General features: G+C 46.1%; 1 protein-coding gene across 2 annotated transcripts in view; it reads left to right on the forward strand.

Moving 5' to 3' along the window:
* The first annotated feature begins 9,936 nt into the window (after positions 1-9,936).
* KATNAL1 (katanin catalytic subunit A1 like 1) overlaps positions 9,937-23,991 on the forward strand; it is a 39,674-nt gene continuing 25,619 nt past the window's right edge. The window contains exons 1-4 of one of the 2 annotated variants that reach the window (XM_081909385.1): positions 9,937-10,126; positions 11,083-11,187; positions 15,644-15,819; positions 23,514-23,674. In XM_081909385.1, the coding sequence (XP_081765511.1) occupies positions 15,658-15,819; positions 23,514-23,674 (323 nt within the window). In that variant the 5' untranslated portion in view covers positions 9,937-10,126; positions 11,083-11,187; positions 15,644-15,657. The remainder of the gene's footprint in view (positions 10,127-11,082; positions 11,188-15,643; positions 15,820-23,513; positions 23,675-23,991) is intronic. The other variant, XM_081909384.1, reaches the window with a different exon arrangement.

The raw sequence follows: 23,991 nt of genomic DNA on the forward strand, positions 1-23,991 counted from the left end.
TTCTAGGCAATGCGCTGACCCAAAGGAGACCACCCTCTGATGCCAGCCCACTAGCGGATCGTGTAGCGCCAGCCAGCTCATCCCCAAAATGATGGGCGCTCCTCCCAGGATGGCCACATTAAACGCTATCTGTTCGGTGTGCCTTGCCACTCTCATTATCATCGGGACAGTCTGTTGGCTAACTTCTCCCCCCAACAGCTCTCTGCCGTCAATCGTAGTCACCTGCAAGGGGTTACTTAAAGGGATGGTCTGTATCTGGTGCTCAGCTGCAAACTCCTTACTCATGAAATTACAGGAGCTGCCTGAATCCAAAAGCGCCTTGACCTTTAGTGGGTGTCCGTTTGGCAGTTCTAGTAACACCTCTATCACTAAAGCAGGTCTGGGAGGTTCTGGCATGGGCACTTTCATTGCTCTTTGGCCTGGCTGCTGTGCCCCGACGGTGGCAGCCAGGCGTTGGCTTTTACTTGCTCCTTGCTTTCCTCTTCCTTTCCCCCAACAGCTCCTGCCATCCCTTGCCATTCCTTTCTTTGTGGGCAGACTCTGGCAAAGTGCCCTGGCTGTTGGCAGAGATAACATCTCTTGGCGCTCTTTCCCTCCTTCTTCCGCCCTTCACTGGGATTTGAAACTGCGCGCGCCCGCGCTGTTCCAACTTCCATCGGCTCTGCCGGCGGGAAAGATGGCTCTGGAATGTTTGGAATGCGGAACTCCCTCCAACGGTCTCCTTTCCCTTCCCGCCTTTCCAAAGCCCTCGCCTCCTGGCGCGCTCCTATGGCCAGCGCAGCTTTGGTTAATTGGTCCATAGACTCCGCCCTGGGCCCCCGGGAAAGCTCATCTTTGACGGTTGAAGAAAGCCCCTCTTCGAAAAGCATTTGGATGGGCTCCGCCGATAGGTCCCACCCCAATTTATGAATCAGCATAGTAAATTCAGTCCAGTACTCACGGACAGATCTGCTTCCTTGCTGGCAAGCCATTAACTGCCTTCGCACCACCCCCTGCTCAATATCGCTGGAAAACATCAGGTCCATGGCACGAAAAAACTTCCTCGTGTCCTTTAAGATCTCATTATTCGCTGCCATCAGGGGTCTAACCCAATCTTTCGCCCCGGATTCGAGATGGCCAATCACATACGCCACTCGCGATTCCTCGTCGGGGAAGTCATCAAACTGCAAGTTTAGAGCGTATTGCATCTCTGTTCTAAAGGCATGATAGTTCCTGGGATCCCCCCCGAATTTCTGCACCAATCCTGGTACCTTTCTGGCGAGCGGGGTGGTTTTCTCCTTTCCCTTTTCTGCATCCTGAGCCCTCCTCTCCTCAAGCCTCGCCGTTTGCAGCGCCAACTGGATCTCCAACGCTCTGTACCTTTCTTCCAGGCTTGGACCCCCTCCAGCTGCTCCTGCACCCCCGGTTCCGGCTGGGTTGCTCATGATGCTTCTCTCTGCACAAGCTGGCTTTCGGTGACTTTCGGATTGCTGTGATGGGACGATGAGCTGCTTGTGCGTAAAATGCAAGTCCCTCAGAGTTTGATCAGGTTTTCAAACCTCTGCCTGTGACGGAGCCCCTCCAGCATGGCTGCGTCAATCACTAGTAGAATCCGAAAGTGGCTGCTTTCGGAAACGTTTCCAACATAAAAGCTCCTTAACGGAAACACGTCGTCTGGCCTCTCGGCGTGACAGTTTCCGTCGAGGTGTGGGTGTCCCTATAGGAGGTCCTGAGACCTCCCCACTGGTTTCGCTTGAAGCGTCTCTGAGCCATCCCTCCGACTCACTTTCCCTTGGAGTTCTTGCTCGCCCTCTACTGGTTCCCTCTTCCGCTGCTACTGCTCTCTCAACCTCAGGGAGCCTTTGCACCTGCGGCGCTTTAGATGTCAGTTCCCTGACATATATATATATATATATATATATATATATACATACAGAAAACAGTAAAAGTAATAAGCGTAACCAAAACAAATGCATGCAGAGATAGAAAAAATAAAATGAAGATACAATGGGGAGGAAAACCTAAAAACAACTGAGAATACAATACAGCATTCAACTATCAGATATTTTAAAAGTGGGGTGAGTCAATTAATTTCTCAATAAAGCCTCTTTACAAGCTTATCTATAGAACAGGAGGTTTAGTGGGCTGTTCAGCTGAGTTAAAATAGGAGAAAAACTTAATAGCATGTCAAATAAAAAAGATGTTTTTAATGAACCATTAAGGATTCTCCGTCCTGAAATATCTTGGTTGATTTCTATTTAACACAAGTGGAAAAGAAACGCAAAAAGATTGTTTGGGCAACCATATCAAACTAGGAACATAGGAAGCAGAATTATACCAAGTCAGATTATTGGACCTCATAGCTTAATATTATCTTTGCTGATTGTCAGGTTTTCAAACGGCACATTCCAAGCCCATCCTGAGGAACCAACCCTGTAGATGCTTTCCCACTGAGCTATGTGCTTCCCATAAATGGCCCCTTTTAAACCTTTATGTAGCCTCTTCTTTTACAACCTCTATTTATTACCCAGGCAGCTGACAGTTTAAAATCATGTCTTAGATTTGCTCAGCAGTATTTCCAAATAGGCACGCCAGCCAATCATTCAAAGATGCAGGCTCCACACCTATTCAAAAATAGATTTTCCCATGAGAAGGTGCCCCAGCTTGTTGCTTCATGTGGCACATCCATAGCACATTTGCCTCATTTACCTCACAGCTCTTTTGTATGTGTGGTATGGGCTGCAAATACGTTATAAGCTGTGGAACAAGGGAGGGAGAAAAAGAGATTCCAAGAGGCCAGTCAAAGAGAAATCCACTGGAATGAAGAACCTCTGAAGCAGAGTAACCCCTTATGTATGAAAGGAAAGTAGATCTTCTCATGCTGCAACTTGAATCTCTACACAACTTGCTATGTATACGGTAATTTATTCTTCACAGATTGTATGTCTTCTTGAAGTCACTAGGTGGCGTTTGACTATGACACTTGGTTGAAAAATTCGACTAACACCCTATCCTACCCTTTTTAGATGGGAGCTAGGGCTAAAGTAACTAGATGTGAGAAATGCATAAATGCAACTCAAATGGATAAAGAGACATAAGAAGAGCTCTACTGCATTAGACCAAAGGCCCATTTGGTCCAATACAGTATCCTGTTCTCACAGTGGCCAGCCAGATTATTTACTTATTTTATATGCCACTTAAATGTCAAAATAAGCTTCTAAGCAATTTATGAAGTATAAAAAGCAAGTTACACAAACCATTGAAATATAAATATCCTTAATTCAAATACACAATAAAACAGCATCATTAAAATAATACAGAAATAAAAAACAAATGTCAGGAAATAAAGGGAATAGCAACAAGTGTATCTTCAAATGCCCGTGAAATCTGTTGCTCACATTTCCACAGTAGTTATATTTTATTTTTTTTAAAGGGAGAATTCAGTTAAGTTCACATCTAACTTGGCCCTTGGTCCCATTTATTTCAAAGTGACTTCCAAGTGATTAGATTTAGGGTAAGGATGCATTTATTGTATAATCACGAGTCATTTTTGTGATTGCAACAAATTCCCCACTGGTTTCTGAGATTGGCTGATGAGAGAATGGCTCTTTCCATGTCCTGAATGAACCTCCACTTCTGTTGTTGCTGAACAATGTCCACTTTGACATGTTAAGCACAGATCACCAGCTTGGCATCAACAGGCACCAATATATCTGCCAGTAATTCTTATGGCACCCACAAAAGGTCTCCGTAAATATCCTCTCAAAAATCCACACTACATGAGAGGTTTGCATTGGCTTGGCCTCTCTGACATGGAACATGCATCCTTAAATATGTCCATATTTCTTGGATGCCAGGACTTTTGGAGAATGGCAAAGAGCATTTCTCCATGAGTGTGTGTGGCAGTGGCCGATGCAGGTTCCTTTCCCCACATTGATGGGCTTGGGGAACATGTCAACACCATTCTGTGGTCCTGCCTCTTTTCCTGCTCTTTTAGATGTGGCAGCCATTTTGTGTTATGCCACAGACACGCACCGCCCCCCGGCAGCCATTTTGTATTTGTTACCTATGGCACCATCTCAAAATTCCAGATATGCCCACAGGTCCCAAAAGTTTGGTGACCCCCCCTGGTGGTAAGGATATATGGCTCAACATAACACATTCTTTCTTAATTAGTTAATTAATTAATACCTACTGGCACAAACAGCTGTTTACTGACATTAAAAGAAATAACATCATTTTGGGTGGCTACGAAAAACCAGCAGGGAAACTGAGTTTGAAGAGAGAGTAACAGAGTATCATACCTCTGAAACACTACATCCACATAGATTTCTGAGCTCAGTGCTCTGAAATGACATGATGTGAGTTACAGCAAAGCATGCAATCCACTTTTGTCACTGGGAAAAGCAGAGACCACCCACTGATCACCAAGAACAGCTGATGTCTTTTCTTGGCCTATAGAGTACATTCACTGGACTCATATGGCCATATGGACTCATCAGGAGAATGTGATAAGAAATACCACTGTTCTTTGCACTGCAAGGGAAAACAGGTGCTGTGAGAGCCTATCTTTGGGTAACTCTGTGTCTCTGTGTGTGTCTGTCCACCATAAAGCATGTATGATTTTCAGTGGGGAAAGAGAATTTTAATTGCGGTTATTCATAATCCAAGTTATTCATAATCAATACTGGAAAATGTAGGCTATAAAAACCCAACTCTGCTCTCATCTGCACTTGTATAAATCAGCCACTCGCTTGTTGTCCTCATTTTATTATTGATACCTCAATGTTCCAAAATAATCCATCAGGTCCTAAGTCAGGCAAACACAGCAAACATACTTCAGATGGACGCCGCTTGCTTTCAAGGCATGTGCCGGAGCCCAGGAGGTGATGAATGTTAGGCAGCATTGCCAGATTACCCATTTAGAACATGCTGTCTCAAATCCTCATGTTTCATTTTTGTTTAGTTTATTCAGACTGTTGCCTCATATTGCCATTCTCTTTCTTTCAATGACCCAGACGTATTAGCTGCTGCCTCTCATACATAGAGGCTTGCAGGCCCATCCCCCTCGTCTCCTGCCCATCTGTTCTCTTGCAAACACTCTGCCTTTTTCCACTCCCAGAGGGAACCAGCTGACAATCCACATTGACAAACTGAGGGGGAAAGGAGAGAGAAGCAAGGACAAGGCAGCCCCCACACTCTGTGAGCAGGAGGGTTTTCACAAACATAGCAGCAGCCTTACAGCAGGAAAAAGCAAATCCTGTCCATCAGCTCGTTCTCCCACTCAGCCATTTGTTCGAGTTTCCTGACTCTGATAAGAAATCCTAGCGTGCAAGTTAGCGCCGTGTGGAGCATACCTAAATTCTTCTTTTTTATTATTTTTTTAATGGGCTTCTAGTTTTCAGAATACAGTGGTACCTTGGGTTAAGTAGGTACTTAATTCGTTCCTGAGGTCTGTTCTTAACCTGAAACTATTCTTAACCTGAAGCACCACTTTAGCTAATGGGGCCACCCGATGCCGCACAATTTCTGTTCTCATCCTGAAGCAAAGTTCTTAACCCGAGGTACTATTTCTGGGTTAGCGGAGTCTGTAACCTGAAGCGTATGTAACCCAAGGTACCACTGTATACAAACCTAGTTGCATAACAGCATAGTGCTTACATCAGTATAGATAACAATAAACGAATAAAAACCGAATAACATTAAAATCCAGGTCTTGGAAAGTGGATGAGCAGCCCGAAATTCTTGTATCTTTTTGTACAAAAGTGCAAAGCAGTTTTTGCTGCCTGAGATGGGACTCAAGCCCTTCCTCTGTTCTTCCACACCACCAGCAGCCACAAGTCTAATATAGCTTCATCAAGTCGGTGGTGAAAGACTTGCCAAGCCTTTTGAGGCTTGGCCAGGCGAGACTTGAAGGAACCTGTAGGAGGGCTGCTGACCAGACCAGTCCTCTGCTGGAAGTGGGGCAGTTGCTGCCCTTCGGTCAAATGAGAAAGGGGCCCAGCAGCAGCTCCCCATGGCCTAGCTGGCAGGCAGAGGTTCCAGTGGTGCAGTAGTGATGCCTCATGGCAGTAATGATCCAGCAAGGCAAGAGTGGGAATTCAAGCAGTGTGGTGGCAGAGACTCAGGCAGGTGGTGAGAGTCACTTGCTCAGCTTCCCCCCTCTCAGTCTTATCATCTGAGACGAAGGACCGGGGAGGAATTTGATTCAGTTCACATTTATAGCTGAATTTATCAAATTAGCACTTTCTGAAACCGTAGGAGAACTGAAACATAGCCAGCCTTCCAGATTCACACCGATCTGAATGTTGTGATGGAGTTCAGCAGCCGACCAATGTGTACAAAAACCAATGTATTAGGTAAAAGTGAATAAAAAGGAATATATTAGTGAAAATAACAGACAAAAATGCATTGTATTGGGAATTTTCATTTGCAAAAATGTGTACATTAGTCAAAACAGAAGTGGCTTTTATGTTGTGTGAAAGAAAACTCAAAAAGCAGAAATTAAAGGAAACATTGGGAAAACTGAAAAATGAGCTGTCTGGCATGCCCACCACAGAGAGGCTTGCCAAGCAACAGACTTATGAAGTTTTTGGTAAAATATGATTTCTTCTGCCACTCCTACAGAGATAGTTGCCAATGCTGTGGACATGAATTTTATAGTGTTCTTACCTTAAGATATTCTATTGTTGAGGATGTTTTATTGCATTGCTTTTATGTGTTTTATTGTACAGTAGATCATTGCAGCTACATTTGGAGAGACTGTTTATAAATATAAACAAACAGAGTGGCATTTGGCACATAAGTTGCTTAGGACTGAAACAGATGTGACACCAACCTCAATCCCCCCCCATTTAAAACCAGCCTCAGAGGGATTTAAATTTATGTCAAAGCAGCCTGGGAGAAGGGAATGTTAACCCTGCTTATGTGCCATTATGAATCTGCTATGACATCCATCAATGGGGAAAAACCACAGACACAGGTACTTGTAGTGTGTTCGTGTTTTTCCACCAACAGGGTCAACAGCTGCATGGGAGTGGGCCAAACTGAACATTGTTTTTCACCAGCTGATGGTGGTATGCACCACACAGGTACCTGATGCACATGGCTTTTTTTTTTGCTTTATTCTGTCTTACAAAGGGGCCTGTGTACTGAATGGAAGTAGAGATTTGAGAAGCCCCATTTTCTTTAGGAAATAACACCTAAGAATCCAACTACATGTGCTGTGACCAGATCTCCTGGTGACCTTTTGGCTACATCCACACCATACATTTAAATCACACCTCCCCAAGGAATCCTGTAAGCTGTAGTTTGCTAAGCATGCTGGGAACTGGAACTCTGGGATGGTGGTAAACTACAGTTCCCACGTTTCTTTTCTTTGGGGGAGGGGAATGTTCTTCAAATGTATGGTATATATGCAGTCTCTATGTATTTGTGACTTGTCTTGGGATAGAACCTCTCTAAGGAATGAGTTAAATACCCAGAAGTCGCTAATAGACTCACTAAGGAGGAAAAGACAGACACTTAACTCAGCGGAGCTTTCTTCTAAATAGGAATACACAGGATTTTTGCCAGCTCATCTATCAACCCATGTCTGTTTATTGTGTAACATTTTGCTCATCAGCGCTCCCAACCAGGAAGGACCATCTGCTCAACACCCTCCTCTCCCCCCCCCCAAAAAAAACCAACCACCTTGCATATAAGAATATGCTGTGTGTGCTTCAGAGATGCAAAAGAACGGTATCTTCCGCCCTGAGTGTAGTCAACAGCAGCTTTGAGCTGAGGCGAAGGACGGGGAGGTATGGAGCAAAGTCATTCTTTCCCATATCCACCCACAGTGGCTTTTAAGATTTAAAGAAATTATCAAGAGATCCAATAATGCATTGCCTGCATTACATCTTACTTGGCCTTAAGGGGCAGCCTTTCATTGGAAGATGACACCCTTAGGAGTGCTGTGCAGCAATGAATAATGGCTATTACATTTTTAAGACATTTCCAGTGCCTAATAATGCTGATCTGATACCTACCAGGGAAATTGCCATTTTAGGCCTGGAGCCTTGAATTGAGTCCTTAGCTGCAAGTTACGACTGCAAATTAATGCTAAGGTTTTCATTGCTATTTTAGATGCTGCACCAAAATTATGGCGCACTTTGGTGCTGTTCATTGAAAACTCCTTTTTTTCTCCTCTTTGCAGATGTTCAGCCGTCTCCAGCTCAATAACTTGAGCTTCTCTCCAGAGAGCTTTAAGTTCTTTAAATATCTTCAGGTTGCCAGATTTCTTATGTTCTCTATCCAGGAAACCAATTTTGTGTCTAAACTCTCGAGATTAGTTTGACAGCATCTTCCGTGTGTTCCATGCAGCCCAATAAAATGCTGCCTAATTGCTGCCTTTGCAGAGTCTCGGGAGTGAGTGGATTTGGCTTTAGACTATCATTGTGGACAATAAATTCTTCTCAGGCTGCCGTTAAGCCTTATTATTGAAATTGGAGCTGCAGTTCTCTAAGTAACCCCAAAGCACCTTGTACAGTTGCTCCCTTCACACACAATGCAAGGCTGTGATTTGCAGGCAACTGATATGATGAATGAAGACAGAAACACCAGCTTTCTTTCCTCTTCAAAATGAAAATCAGTGTTTCTTCAAACACAGCAGTGAGCAGCACTTAAGTGGAAACCGATAGGATTTATGTTACTAGTGACAAAACTGTTTTGTCACCCACCCACCTAGAGACTTAAACATGACTAGATTTAATTGGATCTGAGCCAATTTTGTTAAATTTAGTTGTATTTTTTATTTATTGACTCAATTTCAAAGGGCTGCAAGAGGAGGAAGGTATTTTAAACACCCTGCTTCTGCTTAAATATGTTTAGTATTGTACTGTTTTCTTTCATTACTGCTAATTTTATTTATAATAATTAACAGCACAATCCTAGGCCCGTCTACTCTGAAGTAAAATCCCAGTGAGTTCAATGGGATTTATCCTCAGAGGCTGCAAGGTACTGTAAATGCATTTTTTGTATAAAAACGCATTGTACGGTAATGATGACTCTATACAGCTTTAATAATGTACATAACACTTCAGTTTTATGATGAGGAAATAAAGATAGGTACCGTGTCCACAATTTAATTTTACCATGATTTGTAAAGTTTAATAGAACACATCTTACTATATAGTCAGAGACTTGGTAAAAGCTCAATATGATTTTATTTGTATTTCTTTACTTCAAAAAATTTATATACAACTTGATTGTAGGAAAAAAACTCAAAGCGGTTACTGTTTTCCCATGACTACATTAAGGACCTTGGTGGGATAAAGGGTGGGTTATTTAGAAGAGGTAGGGCTGCATCCAGACCCATAGCTGACCCATTGACACTAATGGAACAAGGTAGTCATGACTACCTTAATTCCCATTGATTTCAGCGGCATGACTGTCTGGCTACAAGCCTGAATGCCTATTTTATTTATTTATTTGTGTGTGTGTGTGTGTGTGTGTGTGTGTGTGTATCATGGCTACACAAAGTAATAATATAATAGTATAATATATATATTATTATATTATTACACTTTGTAGCCATGATCGTTATACATCAACCAAGCTTGCTTGTAATTGAAAAGAAAAATGACATATGAAGGGGGAAAGGGGGCAGCATAGTAACATTCCCCCCCCCCAAAAAATATCGGTGAATAGATTTTAAAATGTTTTTTTTAAAAAAAATGCTGACGTGAGCAGAAAGCTCTGAACTGAGGAAAAGTTTATTGGGTTGGGTCGGGGAGGGGGCAGCAGAAACCGCCCGTTGGTTCGACCTCGAAGATTCAAGTCTCCCTCCAGCAGGGGGAGGAGCGGCAGGAGCTCTGCATACACGCGCGTGCGCCATCCCCCTCCCCTCTCTGCCTCCATGGTAACCAATCGCCGCCGCTACCGCGCGCTCGCACCAACGAGCCGGAGGGCTGAGCCCCCTCCTCTCCGCGTGCGCGAAGAGACACGCGCGAGCGCTCTCTCTCTCTCTCAGGCCGGCCTTTCCATCCTCCCCCCCCCCGCCCCGCGCGTTCTCACCGGATCGTCAGCCCAGAGTCAGGAGGATGCGAAGCCAACCCCCTCGCCGCCAGCCGCCAGCCGCAGTGTTTCGTAGTTAGGCGTCCCTCCGCAGGTAAGCCAAGTCCAAAGGGGTCCGCGGGGGGGGGGGAGATTTATTTTTTTCTTTCTCCCCCCTCCCTCTCACTCCTTCGCGAGGCATGATGGGAGTTGTAGTCTCGCCTTTGCCTGGTAGCCCAAGGAGACGCGAAGCTGACAAAAGGACTACAAATCCCAGCGAAGTTCTTGTCTCGGGCTTCGTGCCGCTTCTTTTTGCCTGTGAGTCTCTTTCAGCGCCCCCTCCCCGCTTCATTTTGAGGGTCGGCAAGAGGGGGGGGGGAGAGAAAGGCAGTTATGTGGAGGGGAAGGTGGGGGGGAAGCGACCGCAATGTGGGGCGTCGCCCATATAACGGTGTCGAGAGGCCCCTCCCCTCCTCTTTTGCCTGTAGGAGGCCTTAAGATTTCGGGCTCCCAGCCAAGGTTGGGGTGGCAACGTTAGGCAGCTAGATCATGATGCCATAGGTTTACGCGACAAGAAGGAGCTGGGAAATTAATGAGATATATTGCCATGGCTGCAGAACCAAAAGAGAGAGGAGGCTGTACTTAGGGCTCTGTAGTCATGTCTCCTGTATAGATTTCAGTGCAAAGGACAATAAAATCAGATAATTCCTTGCAGCTTTAATTGTGGAGATTGCTCCACAATTCATGATAGGATGAATTTAATATTTCAGGCTTTATTATTAATAATACTGCCCTATCTCTGCAGGTCTCAGATTATGCACAAAATGCATAATCAAAATAGAAACAAAAAGAACCCAATAATAACCCACCCCCACAACACATTTTAAAAGGGCATAGGATGTCAAACATGATGTAGCAATGGATTCATTTTGTATTTCAGTTTGTTTTCCTTGAAACACTTAAGATTTTATTGGCAACATTTTAGGCGTTCTAAAAGAAAATCTGTTCAGGTCTGCATTGGATGAAGCATTAAGTTGGGTGAAAGCTAATTGCAATCTCACCCTTTTCTAGAGCTGTGCCCTTTCAGAGCTCTTCTGCAGTTGCAGTGATGTGGGTTCTCACCTGGATGTGATGCTTTGCATGTTTGAAACTGCCACCATTAGTTGAATGCCACAGGTAGAACACTTGGAGTCTTTAAAACACAATACGTTCCAATAGAGGCATTTCACACAATCAGCCTAAAGTCCTTGTGTGATGCTCGTGAAGCAGCTATGAGTGGCCTCCAAGTTAGCAAGGTGTGCTCAGCATACTTTCATGTTCGCTTTAAAAATATTATTATCTCTGTTTCCATGGAGGACCCAGAAGACAAGACCGCATCAATGGGCTTGATGTGGCCAAATAAACATGCAGAATCCTGGCAAGACTGAGGTCCTATGGGCAAATGGGTATTGATTTGAGAAGCTGCGTAGGTAGCCTGGAAAGGGTTGCAACCCCCCCCATATGATTGTGCAGCCTGGGGCAGTTTCTGTACCCAGCATTGTTACTTGAGGCACAGGTAGCCTCAGTGGCACAGAGTGCCCTTTTCCAGCTCTGGCTGATTCATCAGCTCTGACCATTCCTGGTTAGAGAGAACCAGGCCAGAATGACACATCCTCTGTTAATCTCATGTTTGGATTACTGTAATGCACTGTATGTATGGCTGCCCTTAAGAACAACCCAGAAGTCACAGTGGGGAATGCTACTGCCAAAATATTGTTCAGGGCAGCATGTAGGGATAATTTAATACTTAACCTGGAAGATCACTTCCAGCTGCTCTATAGGTAGTTAAAAAGAGAAAAGGGGCAGATCTGGGATTCATCCTTAAACCCCCCCTGAGTCACTCCCTAACAAAACCCATGCCTATTAGCATGTGCATCTGTATTGTGGAGCAAAGACAAATCGAGGAAACGGGTCTAGTAGAATGGCAGAAAACAGAGTCTGCAAAAATGTTGGGACTCTCTCTTTCTGAAATGTACCGTATTTTTTGCCCTATAGGACGCACTTTTTCCCCTCCAAAAATGAAGGGGAAATGTTTGTGCGTCCTATGGGGCGAATGCAGGCTTTCGCTGAAGCCTGGAGAGTGAGAGGGGTCAGTGCGCACCTACCCCTCTCGCTCTCCAGGCTTCAAGAAGCTCCGTGCAACCCTCGGGAGGCCGGCTCTGAGGGATGCGCAGAGCTGCCTGCAGTCCCAGGCTCAGCACAGCTCTGCGCGGCCATCGGGAGCCGGGTGCGAAGTCCCGCCCAGCTCCCGATGGCCGCGCAAAGCTGCCTGCAGTCCCGGGCTCAGTGCAGCTCTGCGCGGCCATCGAGAGCGGGGCACGAAGTCCCACCCGACTCCCGATGGCCGCTCAGAGCTGCCTGCAGTCCCGGGCTCAGCGCAGCTCTGCGCGGCCATCGGGAGCGGGGCGCGAAGTCCCGCCCGGCTCCCGATGGCTGCGCAGAGCTGCCTGCAGTCCCGGGCTCAGCGCACTTCTCCCCATCACCAGCCCCACAAGCTCGGGGGACAGCGGGTAGGCAGAGCGCGCCTTCCCGCTGTTCCCCGACCTGGTTCTTCCAGCCCCGCACCTGGGGGGGAAAAATAATTTTGCCCCCTTTATTTCCCCCCCAAAAAACTAGGTGCGTCCTATGGGGCGCAAAATACGGTAATTAAATTTGAAACAAACTTGTATACAGGTGATTCCAAAAAAAAGGAAAAGCCTTTCAGAATGTATTAGATCATTGGTGTCTTGTTTATAACCCATAGAGAGAACTTTCTTTCTAACCTTGGTTAGGGATCAGCTCAGCTTATGCTGTTAAGAGGGAAGGTTAATATTTTTTGTGACCTCCTTATCTTATCTAGTGTAAGATTTCTAAACCTTGGGCAGGAGCTTTTTGACATGCATATATTAACTCTCTTATGCATGATACATAACTGAAGGAGACTCAAAAGCTACCTGGGATTTTGTGATGGACTAATACAGGAGTCAAATTATAGTTTTTGCAAATCATGACAAAACTGTAAAAAAAAAGGGGGGGCAGGCTGTTGGCTTAAATGTAAGTAGCCAAAATGCTACAGTTTTAAAGAGCCAGGTTCTGCAGGCAGGAAAAAACAGGAAAATGTCCTGTGCTATATGAGCGGCATTCAACTCATGCAGTAGGACTTTCCTCTTTTCCATGTGCCCCTCAAATTACTCCAGAGGGTCCCCCAACAACATGAGTTGGGAAAGCATTGCAAGCAGTGCCCCAATGGTATGGGGACTGTTTGCTTTACATAGCAGAGGTTTTATTGTGTTCATTTCAAACTGAAGAACATTTTATACAGCCTTTTTGGAGATGGACAGCACTCCTTTTGAGATTCGTGCTCTTGATTTGTGAATACTTAAGACTTAGAAATGTCTGGGCCTGACTTTTAAGACAGGTTTCCTGTTGTGTTTGTTATTAGTAGGATACAGTAAGCCTGCAATTTAGGCACATTTTAGTTGTGCACATTCAGCTTTCCATGCATGACAATTTAAAAATAAGAATAAAAAGAGGCAGAAGGGGGCAGAGTTATGGAAAAATGATTTTGGCAATCCCATCTGCCATTGAACCCAGTGAGTTTTGACCACATGTGATTTTGGCTTTAGGCACGATCCCCAGAACATAATCTCAAGGTGTGTCCAGAATACTGTCTATTCCTGTTGTGTTGGATGAGTTTCGGTTTGGAAGGCTCAAGGATGTGGACAGGGTGCTTGGATCAGTCAGGGCGGCCGCTTGTGCTCTGGACCCTTGCCATCTTGACTGATAAAGGAGGGGACAGTTGGCTGGGCCTGGGAGGTGATTAATGTTTTCTTGTGGTCCCTGCCTGCTTGAAGGAGGCAATGGTAAAACCACTTCTCTAGAAACCCTCCCTGGATTTATTGGTTTGTTTCTGTTTTAGTGTGTATTATGTATTTTGTGTCCTCATTTTGCAGTTTTCTATTGTGAACCTCCCTGTGATCTTTGGATGAAGGCCGGTATACAAATTTAATAAACAAATTGTGTCTTCCTTGTGCCAAAAATAACTAGGTGACATCACCTTCTCTTCAACCATGTTTTCGGAAGCGTCCTGGAGGGCTTTACTGTATCTCAAGTGCATTAATTTGTTTGGGTTGTCGTCTGGAAAGAGGCCATCTTCAAGTAATCAGCAATTCTGTACATTGAAGCAAAAGAGCATTGCTTGGCCAGAACCTGCAGTGTAGCCTAATGTTTTGACTGCTTTGCAACTGTCATTCAGCAAGGCATCTTTTGTGACGACTAGAATGAATAAAAAACAACATAGAGCCAGCTTGCTGTGTGGGTTGATTTTTTTTTTGAAAGGTCTGAAAAACCTGCTCCCGTATGGATGAGCAGAGGGTTGGAGACTATTTTTATTGATGAGATGCAGTACTTTTGTAGCAGAAACCTGTATGCTTGCCATTATTGGGCCTCACATCATGAATACTGCTGTTGGGTCTTCATTGGGTAAAACATTGCTCTGTATATTTCGGTCTTATTCACAAATGACACCTTTTCAGTGAATTTATTTTTAAAGGTAATATGTGAATAAGTGTACCACAAGATATATATATATCAGAGAGCTTGAATAAGATAAGATTTCTGGTGGTGGTTGGAGGCTCCATAGTTAGCAAACCACCAATAAATTGTGCAAAACAGTAAAAGGTGATATTATAGGTCTAAATTGCAATTCTTTAGATTTGATGTTTTTCACACTCAGAATAATGTCCCAAAGTGACATTACAGCATAAAATACATTAAAACTGTAAAAAATAATAATATGCAGATCCTAATTGTGTTCATCCAAGAATATTCATAGAAGGACAAATTCTACCCACCTCACTAAAGGATGAACACTGAAAAGGCCAAAAAAACCACACCTCACTACCCTCCCAGTTAATGAGGTGTGGGTAAATAGATGTTTAACCTTGCACCTAATAGATGTTTAACCTTGCTGCAAACAGGGAGTTACCACTGAGAAGGCTTGCTTACATGTTGTGGCTCTCTGCATGTTGAGAAAGCATGTTGAGAAGAGCCTCCAATGGCTACCACAAGGTAGATAGATTCAGATGAGGAGCCACATAGAGCTGTTCAAGGTCCAAACAGGACTTTGAACTGAGCTTAAGAACTTATCAATGGCCAATGCATTTGTGCAAGAATTGGACTCCTATTCTCAGCAATTTTTCTACTGAAGTCTGTTCCAGCTGAAGTTTCTGAGCCATCTTCAATGGCAGATCCATCCATGTATTATGTGTTTCTGTAATCTAACATTGAAGCTACCATAGCATAGACAAGAGAAGTTCGGTTATCACTGTCTATATAGAGTCATAGGTGGTGGAAGAAACACTATGCTACAAAGGTTGTTTGTGCCTTGATCAACAGTACATAATGGATTCACAAGTACCCCCAAGCTATGCACCAGTTCCTTCAGGAGGAGTTTAGCAGTATTCAGAGCAGACTGAGCCCCACTCATCTGGTCTAACAACACCTCCTTTTTTTGGTCTCATCCAGTCTATGAGAATAATCTCAAGTTACTGCTTAAGGATTTGTTGGACCACATGTAATTATTTTCTTTTTATGTTTCCATGCTGTGTTATAGGTTTCTCAAAGAAAATGAATTTGGCCGAGATCTGTGATAATGCTAAAAAAGGAAGGGAATATGCACTTCTCGGAAACTATGACTCCTCCATGGTTTATTACCAGGGTGTCATCCAGCAAATTCAAAGGCACTGTCAATCCATCAGAGACCCAGCACTGAAGGGCAAATGGCAGCAGGTATGAAAAAACAATACTTGCATGACTAGATTTTTTATTTATTGGGAAATATATATGCTGCTGGTGGTGGCTCATGTGATGGCCGGAAATAGAACAAAAAGATTGAAAACATTAAAATAAACAATACAGAACTTCATAACATCAACAAATTAGGAGCAGAACAGGCTGCATCATCTATGAAATGCCCTCAGCTATCAGTCACATTAAAGTCCCAACCTTAACAAATTATTTTACTCTTTTCCTGAAATCCATTAGTTGATCTGGCTAGGTTAGGCACACCTAGTAAGTGCACCACAAGAAAATGGGAATATCTTTCAGCAAATTTTAAACATCTTGATGGTTATGTATGAATTCTGCTAAATTGAAGTTAATAAACATTTACTTGACATTTGCAGTTTAGGTTTTTTTTCTTAAACAGTGGTTTTTGCATCTAATGGAATCTGTTTTCTTTTTATTAATAATATTTTATTCAGTCTCTTCTCATATTCATCATTGTATTCCAAAGAAACACCCCTGTTCACAAGTATGGTTAACTCTTCCTACTTCCTCTGCTGCCCCCGCTTTCCCTTTCCCATCCTTCTCCCCCTAACCCTCTTTCCTGTGTTTTGCTTTGATCCCTCCTTAATAAAGATAGTGTAGGTGCTATTTTGCAAGTTCTTCTTCTTTCCTGTATCACTTAATGTGCAGGAAGCTTAGACAGATAAGCCTGATTTGCTAAAAGCATTAACTTAGTCTGGACACTTATACAGTGCCATCAAAAATTTTGTGGCATATGTTTTGCGTTGATGTCAGAGATGTTAAATTTTCTACAATTACTTTTTGGTTGGTGTCAGTTCCAGATAATTCAGAACAAAGCAAATAAGAGTCTTTGAACTTGGTGAGACTATATATAAGGAAACATATTTAGAGTTGGGCTACAAGTCACATCTTCAATCGCAATTCTGATAGAGAATATTGCTTTCTTGGAGGGGGGCAGAATTGCACCCTTGTGTATGATGTACACAAGGGTGTAAACTAGAACAAGGATAATTTCATTGTTACTGTGTCTTTTTATTTAAACTGGCATTTTACATGAATCCTCTTTTCATATAATAAAAAAAACCTTAGCAGGATTTCATCTCACTATTTCAAAATAGATTTTTGTTTTGACTCATTTAGCCTTCATATTTGTTGGGTCCATTATGGCAGTTGCTCATTGCCTTGTCATTAATAAGAGCCTTAATTTCTCCTGACATATTGTCATGACTCTGTGACTGTGCAAAATACAATTGGCCCGTTTAATTTAGGGGTGCATTCACAAATGCCATCTTGCTGTACATGCAAGCAGTCCTAATAATCCGTATACATACATAGGGACAAATGTAACTTGTAAGTCATGCAATCATGGATACAGTCAGCAGCAGTGCACATGACTGCATCAGCACTTTCCAGGAGCACTGATGATGGGCATTGCTGCCTGCTGGGTCCATGAATGCCTACTTTTCATGTTACTTTGGCCCTACAAATGTGCAGTCATGAAAGTATCTGTTGTTAAGTGTCCTTGATAAAATCAGAGCTTGAAAAATAATATCTCTCTGATTCAGCAGGTTAATTCTCCCTGCCAAAACTAGAAAGTCCAGTGATTTCAGTGGGTCTATACTGAATTGTCACTTCCTTGGATATTGCCCAATGCCATTACACATATTTAAAGGTTTTTGTGGTGTGACACATTGAAGTCTTTCTTATTTGTTAAACTCATGGAATCATACTATTGGCTTTCTGTGTGTGGTGCTTTGATTTTGTTTGAGGTGTGTGTGGAATTGAGCGTTTCAAAGGCCACACATCCTTTGATCGCAACAGGAGCGGAAATAGGCCATATGTTTGCTGTTGTGAGCAAGTTCATTGGAGGTTTCCGGTGCACTGTCTCTTCCATCTGTACTGGATCAGTTTTGATTACTGTGTCCTGAGGTTGTAGACAAGCTGCTTGAAGAAGTGTGTCCGACCACCTGTCCCCTTAATACTTTTCCATCTTGGCTTCTTAAAGCTAGTGTTAGGCTATTGATTGGGTGGCTCCAGGAAATGATCAGTGGTTCACTGGAGAAATACCCAGCGACTCATATCCTCTTTTCAGGCAAGGTGCTCCAGAGGGTGGCAGCGGTCCAGTTTCAGGCATGCTTGGATTGAGACTGAATATCTGGATCCATTTCAGTCTGGCTTTAGGCCTGGTCATGGCACTGAAAGAGCCTTGGTTGCCCTGTCATTTGTCAGGAAAGAGATGGGGGGAGTATTAAGTTGTGGGTTGACATAGCAGCCGGCACAGCGATTTCTTCAAGTAGCTCTTTATTTTGTAAGCTGGAATAGAACTGACTGCAAACAGCTCAGCCGGCCTGCTTTTATAGGCAGCCGGCTGTCAACATTGTAACAACCACAGCCCAGAGTTCCCGCCTAAAATAACTGCTGCGGACCTGAGTGAAAACTATCTACAGACCTGAGTGAAAACTATATACAGTATCCCCCTGTTGGCCCAGGGTGAAACTACACTACATAACACCCCTCCCCACCGAGATAAGGTGTTAGTTACAATCGTAATGGTTTCCTTATATACAGCACTACGCGTAATGGTTCAATTAGGCACAAAAGCATATCGGTTACATTTCCCATACTTAGACCAACAGTGATACATGTCCAACAACATAGTCCTTTAAATAAGTTGGGCGCTTGGAAACTCTGCCAGACCGCCGGGGACTGGTAGCCAAGTCCGGAGGGCCACACAGTTCTTGCTGAGGCTGTGGTGCGACCCTAGGTGGCGTTGGAACCAACTCCCCTGGATCCGCTGCTGTGGGTGGAGCCTCCGCAAGTGGAGTGGTCTGAGTCTGTTCTGAAGCGGCTTGGTTCGGCTCCACGCTGGCAGTTTGCGAGGGAGGTGTAGGTGGGGCCTCGCCATCTGTACGTGTCTCTTCTGGAGCTGCAAGCGCAGTTGGGGGCACCTCGGTAGTGTCCAAGTTCCCAACCCTGCGCCTAAGCTGGTCTATGTGCCGTCGCCACAAGCGTCCATCTTCGAGTGCCACCTGGTACGAGCAAGGTCCAGTGACTCCCACTACTGTGGCTGGCACCCAAGAAATGTCCCCCACATAGTTCCGGGCAAAGACCTGGTTTCCTGGGACAAATGACCGTGGCGCGTTGGCACAGCCTGGGGGTTCAGCCACGGCAAAGTCCGGGTGTAGCCGGTCGAGTGGTGACCTGAGGCGGCGGCCCATAAGCAGTTCAGCAGGACTCCTCCCTGTGGCCGCATGAGGGGTGATGTGTTGCACGAACAAGTATTCGGCGACCCGCTCATGCCAGTCTCCCCGGTCCAGGCGCGCCAGTGCCTCTTTTGCCGAGCGCACCATTCTTTCCGCTTGCCCGTTGCTGGATGGATGAAAGGGTGCCGTTAGGGCATGGCGGATGCCCAGTCCCAAAAGATACCGCTCAAAGGTGCCTGACGTGAACTGCGGTCCGTTGTCAGAGACAAGGACATCAGGACACCCATGTGTTGCAAACAGGCCTCACAGCACCCGGATGACAGCTTCGGTAGTGGTGGAGGGCATCAGGGCGACCTCCAGCCATTTGGAATAGGCGTCCACCACTACCATAAAGGTCCGGCCGTGAAAGGGGCCAGCCAGATCGATGTGCACCCTCGACCAGGGTGTCTTTGGCGTCTCCCAGGTGTGTCCCTTAGCTGCCGGTGGTGCAGGCCTCGACTCTTGGCACGCTTGACAGGCGGACACCCAGGCAGTGATGGCATCGTCCATATTAGGCCACCAGACGTAACACCGAGCCAATGCCTTCATTTTGACAATTCCCGGGTGGCCAACGTGCAGAGCCTCCAGGACGCGCTGACGGAGTCCCTGGGGAATCACGACGCGGTCTCCCCACAGCAGACAGCCGCGATGAGCTGAGAGTTCATGTTGTCTGGTTGCGAAGGGCTGGAACTCCGATGCAAAAGGCCCTTGTGGCCACCCCCTCCACACCCAGTTGAGCACCCGGCTGATGGTGCGATCCTGGGCAGACGCGGAGGCCACAGTGGTAGCTGATACAGGCGCTGCCGGAAGATCCTCAATCAGAAGGAGCGACGAAGCTCGAGCCGGGTCTTCCACAAATGCTGGAAGAGGGCAACGGCTGAGGGCGTTGGCATGGCCCATCGATTTCCCCGGGCGATGGATGAGCCGGTAGTGGTAGGCAGCCAGGAAAAGTCCATCGCAGCATGCGTGGCGAGAGGACCGGTGGAGTTGGACGATCACCGGCGAGGAGGCCCAGGAGTGGCTTGTGGTCAGTGATGAGGTCAAAAGTCCTGCCATAGAGGTATTCATGGAACCTCTTCACTCCAGCCACAAGTGCCAATGCCTCCTTGTCGAGCTGGCTGTAATTCCGTTCCGTCGGAGATAGTGTCCTGGAAAAGTAGGCGAGCGGTGCTTCTCTTCCATCTGGAAAACGGTGACTAAGGACAGCACCGATGCCAAAAGGTGAGGCGTCGCAGGCAAGGACCAGCGGCCTGGATTCACTGTACTGTACCAGCACACTGTCTGAAGAAAGGAGAGCCTTGACCGCGTTGAAGGCCGCCGTCTCCCGATGACCCCAGGCCCAAGGCGTCTTAGTGCTAAGGAGTCGGTGAAGAGGCTCAGCCACTGTGGCTTTGTGGGGCAGGAACATGTTATAAAAGTTCAGCAGCCCCAGGAATGCCTGCAACTCCGTTTTGTTCTTTGGGGTGGGGGCCTGCTGGATAGCGCGGATCTTGGATGTGGTTGGGTGAAGGCCGGAGGCATCGATAAGATAGCCCAGGAACTCTACCTGTGGAACGGCGATCTGGCACTTCTCCCTCTTTACCTTGAGCCCGGCCTCTTGGAACCTGGTCAGCACGGCACGGAGGCGCTCGAACAGCTGCTGGTGTGAGTCTGCAGACACCAAGACGTCATCAAAATATGGTACCACGCCCGGAAGCCCTTGCAGGAGACGCTCCATAAGGCTTTGGAAGATTCCAGGAGCCACACTCACCCCGAACTGCAACCGGCGGCAACGGAATGCCCCCCGGTGGGTGACGATCGTCTGGGCTTCAGCAGTGGCATCATCAACTGGCAGTTGTTGATATGCTTGGGCAAGGTCCAGCTTAGCGAAGACCTTACCCTCACCCAGGGAATGCAGCAGGTGTTGGACAACAGGAACCGGATAAGCGTGCTGCTGAAGTGCCTTGTTGATCGTGCACTTGTAGTCAGCGCAGATTCTCACCGACCCATCTGGCTTGACAGGCGTGACGATGGGGGTTTCCCACTTGGCGTGGTCAACCGGCTCCAAAACTCCTTGGGCAATCAGTTTGTCCAGTTGTTCGTCCACCTTAGCCTTGAGAGCAAAGGGAACCCGGTGTGGCTTTAGCTTGATGGGGGCGACTTGTGGATCAAGGCTAAAGGAGATGGGCGTACCTGTATATTGCCCCAAGGTGCCGTCAAAAACCTCGGCAAAGTCTTTGACCAGACCCTCAGTCTCTGCGTTAGAGATGCAGTTGATGCCGGTGACTTCCAGGCCGAGGGCATCAAACCAGTCTAGCCCTAGGAGGCTTGGCCGCTGACCTTCGACCACCACCAACCGGAGCAGGCCCGAAAAATCCTTGAAGGCGATCCGGAACCGGCCAACGCCTACCACGGGAATGTCGTTTCCCTGGTAGTCTCTCAGGTGTACGCGGTGGGAGTTGAGTTGCCTCTTGGACACTCTGGGTACCAGTCTTTTGATGGTGCTCCATGACACGATGGACAGGGCAGACCCGGTGTCGATCTCCATGTCACATGGAGCTCCTTCAATGAGCACCGTGACGTTCAGCTTGCGTCGCGTAGGCGAGTCGGTTTGGCCAATCGTGGTTCCAGACGGGCAGCGGCAGTTGGTGAGAGCGAAACAACTTTCCTTGGCAGACTGGAGTGAAGACTTGGACTTGCGAGTCAATGAAGGGGGAGTGTCAGACGGAGCCGATCGGCAGACCTTAGCGATGTGGCCCCTTCTGGAACACTTCCTACAGATGGCGTCTCTGAATCGACACTTGGCACGGGAATGGTTGCCTCCGCAGCCGGCACATTCCGGTTGGCCCTTGGACTTCTGTTGGAACTTCCTGCGCTCCCGCTTTGTCTGGTGCACGTCATCGTCTTCACTGGAGGATGCCTCATCACTGCTGGCCTCTTCATGATGCACCGGAACTGGCTCCCTAGCAAGACGCGGGCTGCTGGACTTGCGGATCTCCTGGGCGGAGCGTTCAGCAGCTTCTGAGGCCACAGCCTCCTCAATGGCTTTCTGTAGCGTGAGGTCTGGCTTGGCTAGGAGACGCCGTTGCAGATGGATGTCCCGGACCCCGCAGACGATTCGATCCATCAGGGCATCGTCTAAGTCTTGGAACTCACAGTGCATTGCAGCCTGTCGCAGGGCGGTGGTGTAGTTGTTGATTGACTCCCCCTCTGCCTGGTTCCGGTGGTAGAACGCATGGCGGGCAGCAATCTTGGACGGCTTTGGTGCATAGTGGTTGCGGAGCTTCTCTTGGATCGTGTCCCATGGTGTTGCCTGGACTGCTTCAGGCGCAACCAATGCTCGGGCCGTCTCAAACACCTCAGGCCCACAGAGGCTGAGGAATAGGCCCCGCTTCCGATCCTTTGATACTGCTGTCAGCTCGTTGGCTTGGAGGTAGCAGTCGAACCGAGCGAGGTAGGAGTCCCATGATTCAGAGGCTGGCGCAAACGGCAGTAGAGGCACAAGTGAAGCCATGATTCCGATGCCGGCGTGAAGGGCGATGGATGGAACACAGTGCTCTAGCCAGAACAGTCAGCTCTGAATTGGTTCTGCCCAGTGATTTCGCTCAGTGATTTCGCTCTGTGATTCAGCTCAGTTCAGAGGCTGGCCGCATCTGGCTGTGCTCTGATGTCCATCCATCCCATCCTCGTCGCCAGTATTAAGTTGTGGGTTGACATAGCAGCCGGCACAGCGATTTCTTCAAGTAGCTCTTTATTTTGTAAGCTGGAATAGAACTGACTGCAAACAGCTCAGCCGGCCTGCTTTTATAGGCAGCCGGCTGTCAACATTGTAACAACCACAGCCCAGAGTTCCCGCCTAAAATAACTGCTGCGGACCTGAGTGAAAACTATCTACAGACCTGAGTGAAAACTATATACAGTATCCCCCTGTTGGCCCAGGGTGAAACTACACTACATAACAGGGAGTATGACTCTCTTCATTCTTTTTAGCCTCTTGGTGGCTTTCCAAAACCATTGACCATGCATGCTATCTTTCTGGAGTAGCTCAGGGAGGTGGGGCTGGAGGCACTCTATAGTTCAACGGTTCTGTTCCTACCTTCAGGGCTATTTCCAGAAAGTAGTTTTGGGAGGCTACTGGGCAGCCATGGGAGCCTTCCTGTGGTGTTTCCCATGCTATTTGAAATCCATATGAAACGACTGGGAGGTGCCATCAGGAGTTTTGCTGATGAAGGGCAGGTAATAAATTTAATGGTGGTAACATAAATACATTTTTTAAATAATAAATAATATGATCTCATACAGAAAATGGGGCAAATAGGTGTTGGAGAGATAGACTCTGCCTACTGCCAGCTGTGCAGTATATCATTCCTGACTTATCCTGATGATGAGCTTAATTCTTTTGTAACTTAACTAGGAATGCTTTAGTCAGTGTAATAAACTCTGCTTATTTTCAAGGTTCGGCAAGAACTATTGGAAGAATATGAACAAGTAAAGAGCATTGTCAACACTTTAGAGAGTTTTAAAATAGACAAACCTACAGATATTCCTATATCTTATCAAGATGAAAATTTTAGGGATCCAACTGTTTGGCCACCTCCTGTTCCAGCTGAGCACAGGTAATTGGATTTAAAATAAGTTTGCAGTTTTTATTGGTGGATTAATTTCCTGTACTTAATATTTGAGAGTGTATGTAGTGTAGTGACTAAGAAATTAGGTTAATTTCAAACCTTGTATTACTTCTTTCCCCGTTCTGGCTTCTTTAGACTGTTTTCTGGTAGGGGCTTCAACTTTACTTGTTGCCGGATCGGTTCAGAAAACAGCAAACAGCTGTGGCCTGTGTGAACCATTGTTCATAACACTAAGTATGGCTGGAACATATAAAGATAGAGAAAAACTATGATTTACAGTGAGTCTTGCTTTGGGGTAGGGATTG

The sequence above is a fragment of the Podarcis melisellensis genome, assembly GCF_964234715.1.
Source record: "Podarcis melisellensis genome assembly, chromosome: 4".
In the NCBI taxonomy this organism is placed as follows: Eukaryota; Metazoa; Chordata; class Lepidosauria; order Squamata; family Lacertidae; genus Podarcis; species Podarcis melisellensis.